Consider the following 16,861-nt stretch of genomic DNA (forward strand, 5'->3'; position numbering starts at 1 on the left):
CCTCCTCCTTCTATGCGAAGTAGGCCTCAATGTCGAGAACTTTAGTCCGCAACAAAGCTCGTCAGGCACATGTATCGCCAGAGTCTAGCACCGCTGCTGATCCTATGCCAAGGCCTCTACAATCGAGGCGCCTCCTTTTCCTCTAGTAGAGGAGCATCAGGTCTCGATAGCAAACGTCAATAGTTCTCGAGCATTTCGGACGGTTCTTTGGGCCATGGAAGTCGGTCACGATAGCGAAGCGGATCTGGACTGTGACCTACAAATCAGATTGGTTGCTCTGTCCTCCGGGACTATTCTGGACCGAGTTGGAACGATTCTGGTCGTGGTTGAAGGCGCAACCGGTGTTCTCGTATCGACAGTGTCCGTATATCATTACGTTTCGGCATAAGGTCTCTTTGTTTTCTAAGCCAATTGACAAGGCGTCAGCAATCCTGTGACAGCAACGTGGTCGGAAGGGCATCATGCGCGTTGACTCGCCTCGGATTTTGGGTTTCGGCGACCCAACTTGTCGACGGAGGTCGGACTGGGGGTATCGCGAGGTGGCCATGATCAGTAGTTTCGGTGGAAGAAAGTTTGGCCCCCTTGGTCGACGTTACGACGTCTGCACAGAGTCAGCCAAATCCAAAGCCCATGATCGAGTTGTCGTCGAGGTCGTTTTCATGGTATGGACGCGCGCGCGCTGGGTGTGGACGGGGGGGAATTCAGGACTTGGGCTGTCTGAGCGGGGTGGAGAGAAGACAAAGGCGGGCAGAGAAGAAGGACTGGAGCTCGCGTGGGGCCTGGCGCGAAGCCAGACTGGGGGCAGAGGACATTTTTGGGCAGACGCACTTGATCCTTGCAGACATTTGCCATGGCTCGAACACGTTTGGTGGGGTAGGTGTCTCGATCATGGACACGATGCCGTGCACCAGGCGAGGGTCGAGGTTGACGGCAGATGAATTTGGCGGATGATGCAAGGCAACGGAATGAAGTCGGAATAAGGTCGTGTCGAGATAGTACCTTAGGTAAGGCAAGGTAGAAGTAAAGCACCGATGCGCGCACCGTATCTTTTCTTGGAAGGATGCGTACGGATATGCAGCCCAGCGCAGGAAAGGCGGGAGGGACCAGGAAGGACAGAGGGAAAAACAGGGACCAGCGACAACGGCGCGACGGGCGGCGGAGCAGTCCAGTGAGGTAGGCGGTTTATGTGGGTGGGAAGACAGAGAGGTCAGATTTGCTACCGCGCGGCCAGGGAATACCCAAACCTACACAGGAGCGGGAGTTGGCGGTGCGAGCGGAGGTTAGGCGTGGTGGGATTGGAACCAACCAAGTCAAACCAACTTACAGCGTAGGTTGTGTCCAGTAGGTACTGAGAGGGGGGACAGTGACACACCCTCGCGACATGAAAATCGCTTAAAGTCAATGCTCTCGCACTATTAATCAACATTCGTGGGTAAACGTGCTGGATTTGGCCGTGAAAGTATGTCATTTCCACAATATCCGAGCGATAATAACATCTAGGTCGAAGCGGCCTTCACTTGGTGCATAATGAGGTGGATGTAACTCTCACACGACTCAGCTCATATACATTGCATGAATACTGGCTTGCTGTTACCCAGCCTCGTGAATATCGATACTTGATGTGGGAATGATAGCCGTATTGGCATTCATTTTCATCCCAGGTAGGTAGCAAGTCACGTCAATTAAGGATACAAGGCACATTATGGAAAACGCTATCCGTATCATCTATTAGATATCCTGATGATTTCTAAGAATTCTAGCACTTCCCTTGTAGTGTTTGTAGCTGAGGAAAGATCATGTAGGTGTCCACTCATCCTTCATATCGCAGCGGGGCTATGTACCTATCCGACACGTCTCCCCTCATCGGACAGATGCAATTGCCATGTGTCCAGATAAGCGATAAAACATACTCTTTATGGCGTCACGAACGCGATTCGTCGCGCAGACGCCAGCAGTAGGTACTCCGTACCGTACCTTACTTCATGTACCTTGCCAAGCCCTTGAACATCCGCACTCCGCCCACGGACAAGTGTCGTCACCGGGCAAGACACTCTCGACAATCAGCTGCGACTAGCGGACCATCTCAGACACCCGGTCATTTGCTACCAACGCATCCAGCCTCTCGTCAATGAGCTGCATCAAAGCCCAAAGCCGCTCCTTTGATTCTTGAACTTGTTCCTCTGTCCCTCCCACGCATCCAGCTGTATTATTTTTCTTATTTCACGGTCAAATAGCCGACCTTTGCCAATTTATCACGACTCTGGCAGGCTGCTGCAACTACCGCGGAAGGGTCCTTCTCCGCTGCCTTGCTTAGCCACGTTGCTCTTCGCTGTGACCAGCCCACTTCCGCCCTAGGCCTGACTCCTTTCACAACGTCAACCTGCGCATTCACCTATTTCCATGGACCACTGAATCTGCCTTTGGACTATACCCATCGTCGCTTCGACAGACTCGCCAATCTTAACTTGTGTGCAGCACCCAACGACAGCATGGCGGAGAGCGGAGACGTAGATTTGGGACAGCTGTCTGCAAGTCAGCAAGAGTCCCTCCAGCAATACACAAGTGTCACAAATCAGGAGCTCAAGGATGCGATACCGCTGTTGCAGCGATCGCAATGGAACGTCCAGGTAGACTTTCGCAACGCGGCACTGGCCAGCTTGTGAATTATACTGACCGACCTGGGTACAGATCGCCATCGCCAAGTTCTTCGACGGCGAAGGCCCTGATCCTGTCGCGGAGGCAATGGCACAGGACATCCACCGGACAGAAGCGCGGCACGAGAACCTTCAAGAGAGTCTGCTTGCCTCTGCAGCTCGTCCACCGGCTCCTCGGAGAGATCGACCCGACCCCGCGCCGCGAATCGTTCCTCAACCGAATACAGTCCACCGTCCACCATTCCTGATCGGGTTGCTCCTGGCACCCTTCAGCATCGGTTACAGCATCGCATCTAAGGTGTTTCGGACTGTCTTCTACCTGCTCAGTTTTCTTCCCCGACAGATCCGGCCACGGACCATCACGAGCGGGCCGGGGAATGGACTGCGGAGTACCAATGGGCGCCGGATGCTCATGCCCCGAGACACGGCCGCACGTTTCAAGCGTGAATTCGAGGAAGAATATGGAAGCACCGAATTGCCCTGGTTCGAGGGCGGTATTGCCCAGGCACAAGACCTGGCCAAGAAGGACCTCAAGTTCTTACTTGTTGTTCTCATGTCGCCCGAACACGACGATACCGAATCTTTCACGAGGGAAACTCTATTGAACCCGGATGTTGTCAGCTTCATCAATGACCCGGCGAACAATATTATCGTGTGGGGCGGCAACATCCTGGACTCTGAAGCGTACCAGGTCGCCCAGGAATACAACTGCACAAAGTACCCATTTTCGGCGATCATCTGCCTCACGCCCAAGGAAGGAAGCACTAGAATGAGCATCATCAAGCGGCTTGCTGGCCCGATGCCGGCTACTGCGTACCTTGCGGAAGCTCAGACCGCCATCAACAAATACGCACCAGATCTAGCAGGTGTCCGAGCCGAGAGGACAGCACAAGAGGTGGCACGCAGTCTGCGAACTGAGCAAGATACGGCCTACGAACGATCGTTGGCCAAGGACAGGGAGAGAGCGCGACAGCGGCGCGAGGCGGAAAAGGCCGCGGCAGAAGCTGCACGCAAAGCCGAGGAAGAAGCCGAAGCTGCAGCGAGGCGCGAGGAGCTTGGCGATAAGTGGAAGCGCTGGCGGGCGACGACTATGGAAGACGAGCCACCAGCCAGCAACAAGGATGTGGTACGGATTGCGCTGAAGATGCCCGAGTCGTCTGGGGCTGGAAGAATCGTGCGCCGGTTCCGCAACGACACAACGATGGAAACGCTATACGCTTTCGTGGAGTGTTACGATGTGTTGACGGCATCAGAGGAAGTGTCAGAGAAGGCGCCTGTCAAGCCCGAGGGCTACGAGCACGAGTATCAGTTCCGCATTGCATCTGTGATGCCCCGGGTGGTGTACGAACCCAGCAAGGAGGAAACGATGGGGCAGAAGATTGGGCGGTCAGGGAATCTGATCGTGGAGGAAGTGTCGGCCGACGGCGAGTCAGACTCCGGCGAAGAATACTCGTCGTAGATGGAGATGGTACGACCCAGGGCATCTGATCAAGCAAGTGTAGGATGGCGCAAGGCAGAGCAAGCATTAGTAGAAAACCGCGCCATTTTGTACGCGCAGTGAGCGGGCACCCAATAGCAACCATTCCAGACATTGTCGCGAGCATTGAAGAACGTTGTCAGCAAGTTGCAGGATACAATAGCTTCTAATCGCCTAAAGCTAGCCGCGGGAGCCGTCTGTCCATCTTGGGCAAGCCAAGGTAGCCCATCGGCACGAGGCCGTGAAGTTCACAAGAGGGTAATGACATTGGCGCGGGAGGCAACCTGATGATGTACATATCTCACCCCAGGTATCTGTAAGTGAATGCTAAAGAGGGGTTGATTTGCGTGGCCCCTTTTGTCTGGCGTCTTGGGAGTTCCCCACTAGACGACGGGAGGCCGAAGGGAAAAGTGTGTAATGTACACCGCACGCGATGTAGGTGGCAGGTCCCGTGGCGCTGTTTGGCCATACACGTACGTGTTGAGGATGTTGCTGCTTGCGTGGATGAGTGAGGCTGTGCAGACCAATACTTGGCTTGCCGGGCCGTGGGGTTTGGCAGTTGAAAGTTTGTGTAGCTCGGCTGCGAAGTGAAGAAGAGGGCTGATCATCATGGTCGGATTTTAATCGCGATGAAAAACAACAACATCAAGACAGGTTGTTTGTCTAGCTCGAGGTTTATGTTAATACGAGTTGCTGTATTGTTGAAGGAGCAGATTTGCCATCCGATCATGTGCGGGAGGAAGACCCTGAATTATGGCATGAACGTAGACTGGACCGTCGTACCCGCCTGCATACGTCAAAATGGGGGGATGTCTCTAGTCAATGCGACCCCCAATTTTTGACGTGGTCCTCTCCAAATAAAGTAGAACCCAAACCAAAAAGAAGGAGGATGAATAAACATTCCAGTAAAGCGTGATGGGTTGTGTAGATTTGAAGCACATGTGGCAGCTATGCTAAGAATGCTAAAGTCTTGAAAATTCGTCTCGGGTAAGGTAAGGTCCGAATAACCTGAGAAAGACACAGATGGATAGGATCTGATGAGGAGGATTACTCCCGTCTGGACGGATACAGAGGAGGAAAGACCCAAAACCAAAGTTTGGTGGTTTCGAGGTCCCCACCACCAACGAGCTGTGAGATACGTACTGGAGATCGGTGCAAGGTCTCCCCAGGCACTGCCGTCTTCTCTGGGGGCTCTGGGCCTCTGGCGCATCACTTTTTGCCATCCAAGTCGTCGTCATGCCTGCTCCAGAATCAACGCCGCGACACTTGTACCTGGTCTGAACAACTCGCCGCAGCAAAAGGGGCGACGAGCATACCTTCATCGGCCCAACGCAAATCGAGGGCCCTTTCCACCGCCTTTCGTTTCTTCTCGTCGTTCGCATACTTACCTTCATCCTGATCTGACATGATTCGCTCCAACCAACAACGACAAGATTGCAAGGGTCTCTAACAACTTGCTAGAAACACTGATATCTTCCCTTCGTCCATGATTATCCTTCCTCGTTAACACCAAATGTCAATAAACAAAAAGGCTCCTTGGCTTTTCCCCCTCGTAACAAACGAAGCATCTGCCCAGGCCCGAAAACAAACCGACGAACAGCCACACTCATTTGCGCCATCCTCCGCGAGATAGATCTCCAAGAAGCGCTACCAGCAGAGTATCAAGGTTAATCAAAGCCACCGGCAACGTCCGGCATTCGCAAGGCCAAAGACTACCGCCGCCGCTACGTGACCTCGACTCCGTACCGCGCGGTCAGTAACTCTCCTCGCACCACGCACTCGGAGAGGCGCAGACAAGCCCACTCGACCCGAACCCTTGCCAGGCGCCGCCGTCTCCCTCCTCTCACACGCCGAGACGCTCGATACTTGGGGCGTTCCAATCACCCCGCCAAAACTTTTCCAACGGTCCAACAGACCAGATACCGCACTACGCACCATTACAGCACACGCTTAAAAGGACCCCGTGGACGGTGGACCAGCGGGACGCCGGGCTGAGGTTTAATTTAAAATAACCCCCAGTTCGTCTGGCCCGTCCGACCTTGCCTTACCCTTCCCCTCCGAGCGTCACTTCCAGGCTGCAGCTCAACTAGGCCCTGCGCATCCGTACCTATTTCTTCCAAACTCCCGCCGCTTGCCCCCCGAAACATACGCGCACAGCTTCCCGCATTGCTGTCATTCCATTCACCGAACCTTAACTCTTTTCCACAGACAATCCGCCCATCGTCCATTCACTTCAGTCGTTCACGGCCGCTTTGCGATATCTTGCGACGTTCATATCAGCGTCTCTTCTGGACATCCGACCACTCCGCTTCGACTCGGGCGCTTTCCCCCTTTGTCCGTCATAGGACCCCTAGATCCGTGCTTCCGACGCAAGTCTCTCGTCCCCTCGCGGCTCAGCGCTCCTCCGTCCGCAGGTTCCGCGACCGCAAAGATGAAGGCCATGAAGGGGCTTAGTGTGAATCGGATGATGAGTACGCTCAAGAAGCGAACGACGAATAGTGAGTTGAAACCACCATACACCCTAACTCCATCTAGAGTGATCCCGAAGGAAGTGCTGATCGATATCTCTCCCCGCAAGACTTCAGTGGATCCAGCCAAGTGTCGGCATCGCCAGTAGACCCGCAGAACGAGACGCCCGAAGCTACGGCTGCGCGTAGCGTGGTATGCAAGACCTGGCCTTCCCTACGCCAATGATCACAGCTGACGTAGTGCTCAGAAACAATTTTGCGAATCTGGAGGCCCCAATGCTCAGGTATATGCTTAGTCGCGACAATTTGTGCTCGCGGTGAGCTTCCTGCTAATAGAATATACAGGGCGACGAAGTCCTCTACCTCCCGCCCATTGTCGATGCCGCCGAGTCTTCTCCGGCCGCGGCCGCCGAATGCGCGCGCATCATCCGGAAATACCTAGCCAAGGATAACCACGCCAAAGCCTCGTGGCAGTACAATGCCATCATGCTGATTCGCATCCTTACCGACAATCCCGGCCCCACGTTCACGCGGAATATGGACAAGAAGTTCGCCGATACCGTCAAGGAGTTATACCGTACTACGCACGATCCCAGTGTCAGACAGATGCTATCCGAGACATTGGATACTTTCGAGGCTACCAAGTTTGACGATCAGGGTCTGGGCGAGTTGATCTCTATGTGGAAGAAGGAAAAGGAACGAAGCTACAAGCAATATGGCGTAAGGGCTCCTAAAAAAAGCAGTCGATTCCGTCCTTACCGAACTGACATATCCCCATAGAATCCCAGACAGTCTATGGCTGGCCCCGATCCTCGGACTATGAATGCGCCGCCATTCAATCCCCACTCGCAGAATTATTTTGCAAGAAATCACACCAATCGAAGCTTGCCTACCCCCGTTGAGCTTGCAAGTAGGTTAGAGGAGGCGAGAACATCTGCAAAGTTACTTTCTCAGGTTGTCGTCAACACCCCTCCCCAGGAGGTCATCAACAATGACCTGATCAAGGAGTTCGCGGACAGATGCCAGAGTGCTTCGAGAAGTATACAATTGTACATGACTGCCGAAAACCCGTCTCCCGACAATGAGACTATGGAGCACCTGATTGATACGAACGAGCAACTACAATCAGCGCTCAACCAGCATCAGAGGGCCGTTCTGGGCGCTCGGAAGCAGCTCGGAATTGACCCGAGGTCAGATAATGCTAGCCCCGTGAGCCCCCAGACGGCTGAGTCTCAGCAAGCGAGTCGGACCCAAGAATGGGCGCAAGCCCAGGCCCAGTCGTCATCTTCTAGTTCGACCCCTCCTCTGCCGACAAGGCCGTCCGAAGGAAGCGGAAAGGGCAAGGCATCAGAAACCTTCGCCCCACCCCCGGGACCGCCCCCGAAAGCGCAACCGCAATACGGGGCCGAGGACCCATTCAGAGACCCCCAGCCGGAGATCCACTACTCTTCATCGAGCAGACCCGGAGGGTCCGGTGGTGCGGTGGAACTACCGGGCGAGGAGCCGCGGCTGGCTCATGAGCCATTCCATCCAGGCTTCAACCCCACTCCAAGCTACCTTGGAAGACAAGACAGCGCTCTTGGCAAAATCACGATGCATGGCGCCGACGAAGCCACTACGCCTGGACCCCTCAGCGGTAACCCGATTCAGACTGTCGACCTCAGGAACAGGCAAGAGACACTGCATGAGGACTCGGATGATGACCTTTACGAATCAACCCCGAAGAGTTCCAAGAAGAAGGACCCGGTGTACAGGTACTAGATTGGGTGGCGGAAGCTCAGTTGAGTGAGGAGGTGATGTATCCTGCCATATTTTGTTGATCAGAAAAGGGGGGTTGTTTTCCCTGCGCATATTGCTTTAGAGTTCTCGCAAGGGAGAAATTGGGTATCTTGTGGTGGTGTTCTCATTTCACCCAAGGCAGATGAAATTTGCCGCTCTTGATGAGCGAACACAGTTGTCGATTATAGGCATTAGCAAAGCACGGCGCCTGGCTTACGAGTTTACCTCTATGAAATCAGACCTTTTTATCCTCAGGGAAGTGACAATGCTCTTTTGTCGTCGTCATTGACCAGAGGGAGTGATGAGGCAATGGTACAGGGGGAGCTGCTTCTGGTGCTGTCGAGAGGGAAAGTGGGATCAGAAAGAGACGTTTCGCTACGTACTAAGTTGTAGGCAGTCTCCAACGTGGTTCCGAACATGTGGTCTACACTTCGCCATTTTCCTCTCGTTCCCCCTCCTACAGAACGTCACAGATTATCTCTGCGCCTCTCCGCTTGTTTTTGGCTCACAATCCAGCCAGGACAGCAAGGTCTTCGTAGCTGTTGAGAGAAATAAGATGCCCTGAGACGCAGCGATCGGCATGGCACTAACACGACTGTAGAAACGAGAGCGATGCCACGGCTATCTAGCTCGACGCACTCAAGTCTTCATTCACCCCGGTATACTTTGCGGAGGAATGCCATGAAAGCCATCACCCAAGGGTGTAAGTCCTGGTACTCCACCTTCATTTTCCCAATACTGTATACGGCCTTCCTGCCTCAATGCGACGCTGACTGCTACACTGCAGTTGAGCGGCGTTGCCTCGCTCAACGAGGGATTACTCTCAGCTTCTCCTAGGCGCCGAAACTCCTTTCGTGGCGAAGCAGTCATGAGGCAACTGGACGTGCCGAACCCCAAAGTATACTCCAATCATCAGCGACGATTTCAGATCTACGTCATATATCAGCTCGCAGAAATACGTCAGAGAAGTCTTGTCAAGCAGGCTGCGAGGCGTTCTGGGGAGGCTGCCAAGCTTACAATAAGCATCTAATTTCCGTCGTGACGACAGGCTATCCTATACCACTGCTTCAGAAGGTGATGTACTTGTCTACTCAGATGAGTATAAACTCTTAGCCCCCTCCCTTTCTGCTGATCAGCCGAGTCTACTTATCACCATTCACAAGAAGACTCAGAGGGCACAGTAATCCCCGACTACATCGCCGAACGGACAACATGCAAGACGATACGGGCCACAATACGTTGGCTATCAGGCCTGGGGAACTCGAAAAGGTCCAAGGGCTTTGGAAGTTTCAGGTACAACGTGTCAAGGCACAGACTTGGGCTTATCGGGATATCAAGTTCCTAGTGTATGATGACACCGCCGACGCGGACGAGAGCGACTCGAAGACAGGCAAGACCAGCGAGAACACCGCGATCTTCGAGAGGCCTCCCAAGTTCATGCCGACGAGTTCCGATCATGATTCATCTGTTGCACTACAAACTCTTGGAGATGGCGACGAAGATCCCATGTTCAAGCAAGCAATCTCATCTTTGAAGCAACCGCACTCGGAAGCCGGGCCAGCTGCGGCATTTGAGTATCCTCCAGAAGACGACGACATGGACGATCCAGATCTTCAAGAGGCCATTCGCATGTCGTTGATGAGTGACGATGAATCCAGCGACGGACCAATTACGGCGGATCCTTCGAGCCTGATTGCTGGATCATCTACAGCATGTAAAAAGACCCCCGAAGACGAGAACATGGATGATCCAGAGCTTCAAGAGGCCATCCGTCTGTCATTGATGAGTGACGGCGAGTCTGTCAACGCACCAATTTCAGGAGAATCCGGGCCCTCTGTTACCAACACAGACGAAGATGAAGACGTCTTCGAATGCAGAATATGCTCGAAGCTACCCACGTTTCCCCACGACAAAGAGACGCGAAACTTCCGCCTTTTCAAACCAGCGGACGAGTTTCCGCATCTCGTCACGGAACGGCCAAGCAGCGTCGACGTATGTGTCCATTATGTTGCAGTATCGTACTGCTGGCCTGAGGAAATCAAAGACGAATATGGAAACACCGTTCCTCCTATCATCGAATCAAAGGTCCGAGATCTCAACGGTAAGCCACGTGCTGCTCGGGCACTTGACGATGTTCTCGACCGTGCTGTCGACTTTGCTAATTCCGTCGGGCTTCGCATGATTTGGATCGACCAGGAATGCCTTCCGCAACCGAAAGAAGATGGTTCAGAGGAAGAAAAGGCGTACCAGCGACTCGGGGTACAGGCACTTGACATAGTCTACAACAGGGCTATCGTTACAGCTGGCCTACACGAATCAACTATCAGCAAGACCGAGATGAGCGCGATTCAATTATTGATACAACACAAAACTGAAGAACTGCGTTATTTGAGCCTCCGTCCACAGTTGTTCCAGTATGCTTTGGATTTCTTGTACATGGTCCAAGCAGACAAATGGTACACACGAGCGTGGGTTATTCAAGAAGCAGTCAGTGCCGGCGACGGCTTGGTTCTTGTGTTCAGAAGAGGTCCCGGTGTTGTCTACACGTCCAAGCTTCGTGCCGATCAGAAGAAGTATTCGACTCCTCGACATCCACTAGACTCGGAGAGGCGAACTCTCAAGTCAAAGATTATCTGCATTCCTGTAGGCCTCTTTAGGGTCCTTGTCGAAACCTGCAAGTCTCTGCTGGAACAACGTTTTCAGGTTATGGGGCAGGCTCTGATTCGAAGCAACACCGGCAAGAATGCCATCCCGATCCTCTCCGTCGCCGAGTCCCTTCATCCAAAGATCACAGTGCGCCAGCATGTGGCCGGTGTCCACGTGTACGGAGGCAAAGTCTACGGTGGCCGTCAAAAGGTGAACGCCGCCACGGCTTTGACGCTGCTGAAGAGTCGTCACTGTCGCGATGTTCAGGATCGTCTGACTATCCTGGCAAACATGTGCACTTACGAGATTCGCTTAGACCCTATTAGAGTAGCGAAGGAATGTGATTCGCTCCGACTCGGTATTTTGGCCATCACGCTGCTGAATGGAGACACGTCTCTCCTGGTGCCTGAGGTCTATGACTTCCCTGGCGACGAAGACGGTGAGCCAGACCCTTCTATGGACCGCCGCGTGGGGAGCCTTCTGTCACCTTTTGACACGGACTCCAAAGGGATCAGTAGCTACGCAGTACAAGACGGCAAGCTCGTCAACCCTGCCGTGTACAAACATAGTTTTGGGGGTAAGAGGAAAGGACTCCACCTATGTGCATATCTCTGGACAGTCGACGATACTCTCGATCTCAGCCCTCTGAAATACCGATTCGCCCAGATCTGGCATAGGATGAAGTGCTTGCGCATCATCATGGACCGCCAAAATGAGGAATCCGTCGATGAATTCGCTAGGCGAAAGGGTTTAATTACCCAACATTTCTCAAAGAACCACGTCAGAGACCGGGCGAAATCGGAAATCTTCCACCATGGTGTCATCGCTGCTGACTCGAGTATTTGGGAAGGCCTAGATGCGAGGGGGATTCAGGTCAAAGCATACCTTGACGCCTACCGCGTAGAAGCGGAGCCCGAGATGCAGAAGATCGTGGCGGAAATCTTCTTCGCCATCTTGCGATACTTGCACGACCTCTGTACCACTCAGTCTCTAGGCGCCGCGAACAGCATCTGGCAATCGATTCGCACGGATGCCGTCTATACACGTAGGCCAGAGATGCCAGACTTAGTGGGTGAGCAGCTTTTTTCACACGAAGACGTTCTTGTGGACCCTTTCCGAACGCTTCAGTTGGATAAGGATCGAGGCGGCGGCTATTATCAAGCCTGGATCGTGGACCGGATCATGCATGAGGGCGTCCTCTTCGTCGCCAGGTATAATTGCGCTTCCAATGTCCCGCTGGTGGGAGTGGATCCTAGGCCGAGCCGCGATCCAGGGGAAGGCCCAAGTCGGCAGAATGATGGCAAAGTTCCAGACAACATTATCCAACGGCAATTCCAGCGACGAGTCCTGGCAACGCTCTACAGTTCTGGCCTCGAAGGAAATTTCGACGCCCTCGAAAATCACGAAACCAGGATCGTCCCGTCCAGTCTGGCTTGGTTGGGAGAAGCTCTCAAGCGAGAGCTCTTCACGGCAGAGGCAGAGCAAGCTCGGACGCAGCAGCTCATATCGATCTTCGACGTGGATGGACCATGCCTCGTTGCTACCGTCTTCAACTCAGACTGGGAAGTGCTGCCTCGTCCTGATATCAGAAGTATGAGTATCTGCTGGGTGGTTGAACCGGTGGAGAAGGCCAAGTCAGAGAGCCATGGGAAGCAGAGCGCCGCTGTCGATGAAGAGCAACTCATAATCGGCGGCAAAGGCAAGGAATCTGAACGGAAGCCTTTTACATCTAACACTCATGATTTTATGGTAGGCGGCAAGGGGAAGGAACCTGAGCACTCACCCTCAACACCCGACGCTGGTGATCTGGGAATAGCCTCAAACACGGAATCTGCCGGCCCAACTTCGTACAGAGTGTTGGATAAGGTGAAGGGAATGTGGCAAATAATGGACCTGCCCATGCAGGAATACGCCTTCATCTAGTCTTGAGGCAACCTGAGACTTGCAACAAAAAGACGTACATGGGTGATGAGCAGGCCAGCCACGGGCACGTTTGAAAGAAGACAAGCGACAAAAAAGCAAGGATGGCAACCAAAGTCAATCAACATAATAAAAAGGCAAAAGAACATACAACACCAGGTATTCGCTGGTCGTCACCGACCCAACTACTAATCCGGCCCTCATTGGCTTATCTATGGGAGAGCGGACGGGATCCCGAGTTTTCCAATGGGTATGGTCGTATGTGCTGGGACATTGACAACAAACGCACTGAGTAGCAAGTGTGAGAGAAATCCTCGTTGTCCCAGCTCCAACTCATGCAACGACCCTTTTGCCCGTCCACAAATCTCAAAAGACTATCGAAAGGCCCAGATTGTCAACAGCAGGCACTACTCTTCGAATACCCTCCAAACTACGAAACGGCGAAAACGGAGGAAGCAAACCGTCTCGAAGAGCAACCCCCAAGCCCTGCCCTCCGTTGGCTGACGGCCGGCCGGCACACATACACACACGTACACTTCACCGGATTTATCGGCTCTCGCCCCTCGCGCCCCCGGGGGTGAGCGGTTGTACCAACCATAGTACGGGGCAGCGTCCTCAAGGATACGGGACACACGGAGGATATTGGCCTTTCCGCGTGACAAATCGTATTACTAGCCAGCCCTCAGAAGCCGGGGAAGAAGAAGGGCTGCAACTACGACACACATCCACGCACACCACCATCTTCGGAAACCAAGCGGCGGTTGGTCGGCGGTGGTATCCGGCTGTCTCGACGCGTTGCCCGGAGTAAAAGCATCGAGCGAATCGGATAGTGTATATGCCATATATCGCGAGATCTTGCATCTCTCTTGACAGCCACTGCCACAGCCAACCACTTGGACGAAATGGGCAAGCCAGCGTAACATTTGGGATTCTGCTCGTCTCCCTTCTAGGAGACAAGTAGGGGAGGGGAGGAGCAGGGGAGAAGCCACACAAAACTCTGCTTTGCTTCTTAGGAGCTTTGCTGGCCCCGGGTTGGACGGCAACAACCGACGAGCGACTGGTACCCTTGTCTCGGGTATGGAACACGACATAATAACTTTCTCCCCAATCCTTCAAAGGCGTAACCTTTGGACGGAATGGTCTATCAGACTGCAACGTTGACGAGCGAACTGTCAAAATCCCCTCTTTCTGCGGCGCCCGGTCAGTCGACGAAGGGGGCGTATCAGATGACAGTCTCGCAATTTGAAAATAGAAAGAACCGAGTGATTCGAAAGCCCTGAATGTGCCACAGCATCATGCTGAGCTGAGCGTCTTGCTTCGCTGGCTCGGGCTTGAGCTGTTCGAGGCCGGTCTGCTGCATGAGGTATGCCTGGCACATCCAAAATTGGGCGACGCGGCCTGTTCTCAGAACGAAGCATGAAGTGGATGGCGAATATGGGGATTACGGCCGTTCGTGCCCTCACATACCCAACCCCAAGGCCACCTGCAAATGTGCTCGTTGGCTAGCGTGCGCCCAGAAAGGCGTTTCCCTCGAGCCGCAACGCACTAGCACAGCTGCAGACGGGCACGAATGCTGGGAAGAGTGCCTCCCAATCCAATCGCAACGCTTGAAGCGCTTGAAGCCACAACCCCTCACCTGCAAGCCGCAAGCACTGTCTGATCTGACCAAGTATCGGCAATCGGCTCCCTTCCTGAGAACCAATGGCGGCGTTTTAGGGCAAGGCTAGGCGGGAAACGCCTGGAGACGACGGGACGTGCTGCAAACATGACCCGTCTCGGCATATGAAGCTCTTGTAAGGTCAGTGCAGGCCCCTTTCCTTACCTAACGTCCCATAGCTTCATCGCCTCAAGGCGACCGCGTTCCCTTAGAGCGTTAGACCATCCCAGGTCGACCTGGTCTGAACATTGGTAGTGCTACCATCTGAGGGGAAGTGCTCGGAACCCTCCCGCGCCAGCCTTGTTTCAACGACGCCCTATCAAAGAGAAGCAGCGACGATGTTGACTGGGAGGCATAGCAGACGGCGAGCTGGCCTGATGGAGTTCAACGCCTTTCCACCCCGCTTGGACCAGCGGCTGCCAGGAGCCAGACGTAGGATGCGGAACGCAGGACTTAGGAGGAGCGGCCTAAATGCTCGATCACGACGCCGCGGGTGGTCGTCCTGAATCAAGTCCACCATGGCAATCATGACCATGCCTGGTATGTGCGTCTGCGGGAAAGCGGGTTCGATGTTTCGATGGATAGAAGTTTGCCTGAGGAAACTAATCATTGATAAGTAGACGCGTCTGTGTTAGCTTATTCAAAGACGTGGTGAAAGCAAGGAGGAAAGACCTAGCAGAGTCTCCATAGAGGCGGTTGGTGAATGAGAGGATTGGTGAAGAAAGTCGTCAAGGGCTGGTAGGCCAGGATGCAACGTGGGAAAAACCTAGTGCGGGCTGTGCAGGGAACTGTACAAGGGTTCGACGGACCACTCGCATCTCTGGAATCTTTGAGCGGAGATCAGACGATGCGGCTGATGGAACAGAGATCGACCGCTCCTCCAGCTTGAGCTAGTGTAGTCGCCCACCATCCACGGGCTTTAGCCTATGTGCGTCGACCAGGGAAGGCGTCCTGTTCGTTCTGGAAGAACGACACGTTGAATCGCAGCGAGTCTCTCGGACTGGGGAGTTTGAGAGTGGGTGACATTGACAAGCCCACTTCATATCGTTGTAGGCGGGCCGGAATTAGAGTTCGCAACTATGTTCGGGAATTAAGGCCACCAGCCATGGTTTGCCGCCGAGAGAAGAGGATTTGAATTTTGGAATGTTGGAATGATGGACGTGGATATGTGAACTGTCAATGTCATCCGGTACCGACGGACATCGAAGGTCGGGCTGTCTGTGGTTCCTTATTGGAGGCGGGTCGTGAAGGATGGATGGAAAACCAATGGTACGAGACAATACGATATGACCAGCCGCGGGCCGGAACGGCATTGCTGATCAGTGCAGGTAGGGCAGTTGCAGGCACTCGATGGTCTCACTGTCGAGTGCAATGACAGGCGCAGGCGACGACAGTTTCCAGTTTTGAGTGTGATTGATTCATCGGCTCGTTGGCTAGATGGCAAGCGTAAGTGACTGATCATGTATTCCTTCCCAAGTTTGCCATGGAATTGTACTAGTGGTATGCAGGAAGCAATTGCTCGCCTTTTGGCAGGTCTGGGTTGGTGTGTGGTTGGGCTGGTGGCGGCACTAATTCACCTAAACGACATGGGAGCCGCTGCCGCCATGCATGTCGAATGCGGCCGGTCAACGTTTCCTTGGTACCGACGTCGCGACTCGAGCCCAATGCGGTTCGCTCGTCAACATATGCATGCATATGTATGTACATTTATCCGCACATGAATAGTGCGGCACGTAGCGATGCCCTGCAGTGCAGCCAGGCGCCACTATCTATGCCCTCGTAGCATACCGCAGTAAGAGACTTGACGCGGCATATTCTGACATCTGCCCTCTTGTGACGTGGATATCGATGGTTTGCTGTTTGAACGGCGCATGCACACATCACGTCCCGTCCTGTACGCCCCTCAATTTGCATCATGTTGTACGTGCGTAAAGGACCGTGTTCGAAGCTGACGTGGATAGCGTAGTATCCGTACCGGTTGCTGGTGACATTCTTGTTGTGTATTTTGTCTAGGGAGTCGCGCCGCATCGACGCATCGAATGCGCAGCAACGGTGCAGAATCGAAGCGGTGACCCTCAGGTAGGCGAGAAACAAATCGAACAAGAAAAAGAAATTTTCAAGCATAGAATCTGAGCGTGCCGGATTCAGTGCAGCACAGCAGATCCGGGGGTCCCTGTTCGACAACGGACGCGGACAGGGAGTTGGATGGAAAACCAGACGAGCAAATCGCATCCATTTGCTGGCCAGCAGCCCGGATAAT

The 16,861-nt window shown here is 53.7% G+C and overlaps 6 protein-coding genes across 6 annotated transcripts; 3 read left to right on the forward strand and 3 right to left on the reverse strand.

Annotated features, from left to right (window-relative positions):
- Positions 1-256: 256 nt before the first annotated feature.
- Positions 257-547, reverse strand: CPAR01_15037 (uncharacterized protein; the record flags this gene model as incomplete). The annotated part of the gene is made up of 2 exons (XM_060499287.1): positions 257-393; positions 445-547. The coding sequence occupies 2 exons, from the start codon at positions 545-547 to the stop codon at positions 257-259; spliced, it is 240 nt and encodes a 79-aa protein (XP_060342212.1).
- Positions 548-701: 154 nt separating this feature from the next.
- CPAR01_15038 (uncharacterized protein) lies at positions 702-1,650 on the reverse strand (the record flags this gene model as incomplete). The annotated part of the gene is made up of 3 exons (XM_060499288.1): positions 702-1,244; positions 1,307-1,412; positions 1,595-1,650. The coding sequence occupies 3 exons, from the start codon at positions 1,648-1,650 to the stop codon at positions 702-704; spliced, it is 705 nt and encodes a 234-aa protein (XP_060342213.1).
- An 839-nt stretch (positions 1,651-2,489) lies between these two features.
- CPAR01_15039 (UBX domain-containing protein) lies at positions 2,490-4,113 on the forward strand (the record flags this gene model as incomplete). The annotated part of the gene is made up of 2 exons (XM_060499289.1): positions 2,490-2,627; positions 2,689-4,113. The coding sequence occupies 2 exons, from the start codon at positions 2,490-2,492 to the stop codon at positions 4,111-4,113; spliced, it is 1,563 nt and encodes a 520-aa protein (XP_060342214.1).
- A 2,449-nt stretch (positions 4,114-6,562) lies between these two features.
- Positions 6,563-8,360, forward strand: CPAR01_15040 (GAT domain-containing protein; the record flags this gene model as incomplete). Its single annotated transcript, XM_060499290.1, has 5 exons — positions 6,563-6,629; positions 6,680-6,792; positions 6,848-6,883; positions 6,945-7,319; positions 7,380-8,360. The coding sequence occupies 5 exons, from the start codon at positions 6,563-6,565 to the stop codon at positions 8,358-8,360; spliced, it is 1,572 nt and encodes a 523-aa protein (XP_060342215.1).
- Positions 8,361-9,590: 1,230 nt separating this feature from the next.
- CPAR01_15041 (uncharacterized protein) lies at positions 9,591-12,947 on the forward strand (the record flags this gene model as incomplete). The annotated part of the gene is made up of 1 exon (XM_060499291.1): positions 9,591-12,947. The coding sequence occupies one exon, from the start codon at positions 9,591-9,593 to the stop codon at positions 12,945-12,947; it is 3,357 nt and encodes a 1,118-aa protein (XP_060342216.1).
- Positions 12,948-13,615: 668 nt separating this feature from the next.
- CPAR01_15042 (uncharacterized protein) lies at positions 13,616-14,035 on the reverse strand (the record flags this gene model as incomplete). The annotated part of the gene is made up of 1 exon (XM_060499292.1): positions 13,616-14,035. The coding sequence occupies one exon, from the start codon at positions 14,033-14,035 to the stop codon at positions 13,616-13,618; it is 420 nt and encodes a 139-aa protein (XP_060342217.1).
- Between the last annotated feature and the right edge of the window lie 2,826 nt (positions 14,036-16,861).

Source organism: Colletotrichum paranaense, assembly GCF_030867605.1.
Source record: "Colletotrichum paranaense strain IMI 384185 chromosome Unknown Scaffold_17.1, whole genome shotgun sequence".
NCBI lineage: Eukaryota > Fungi > Ascomycota > Sordariomycetes > Glomerellales > Glomerellaceae > Colletotrichum > Colletotrichum paranaense.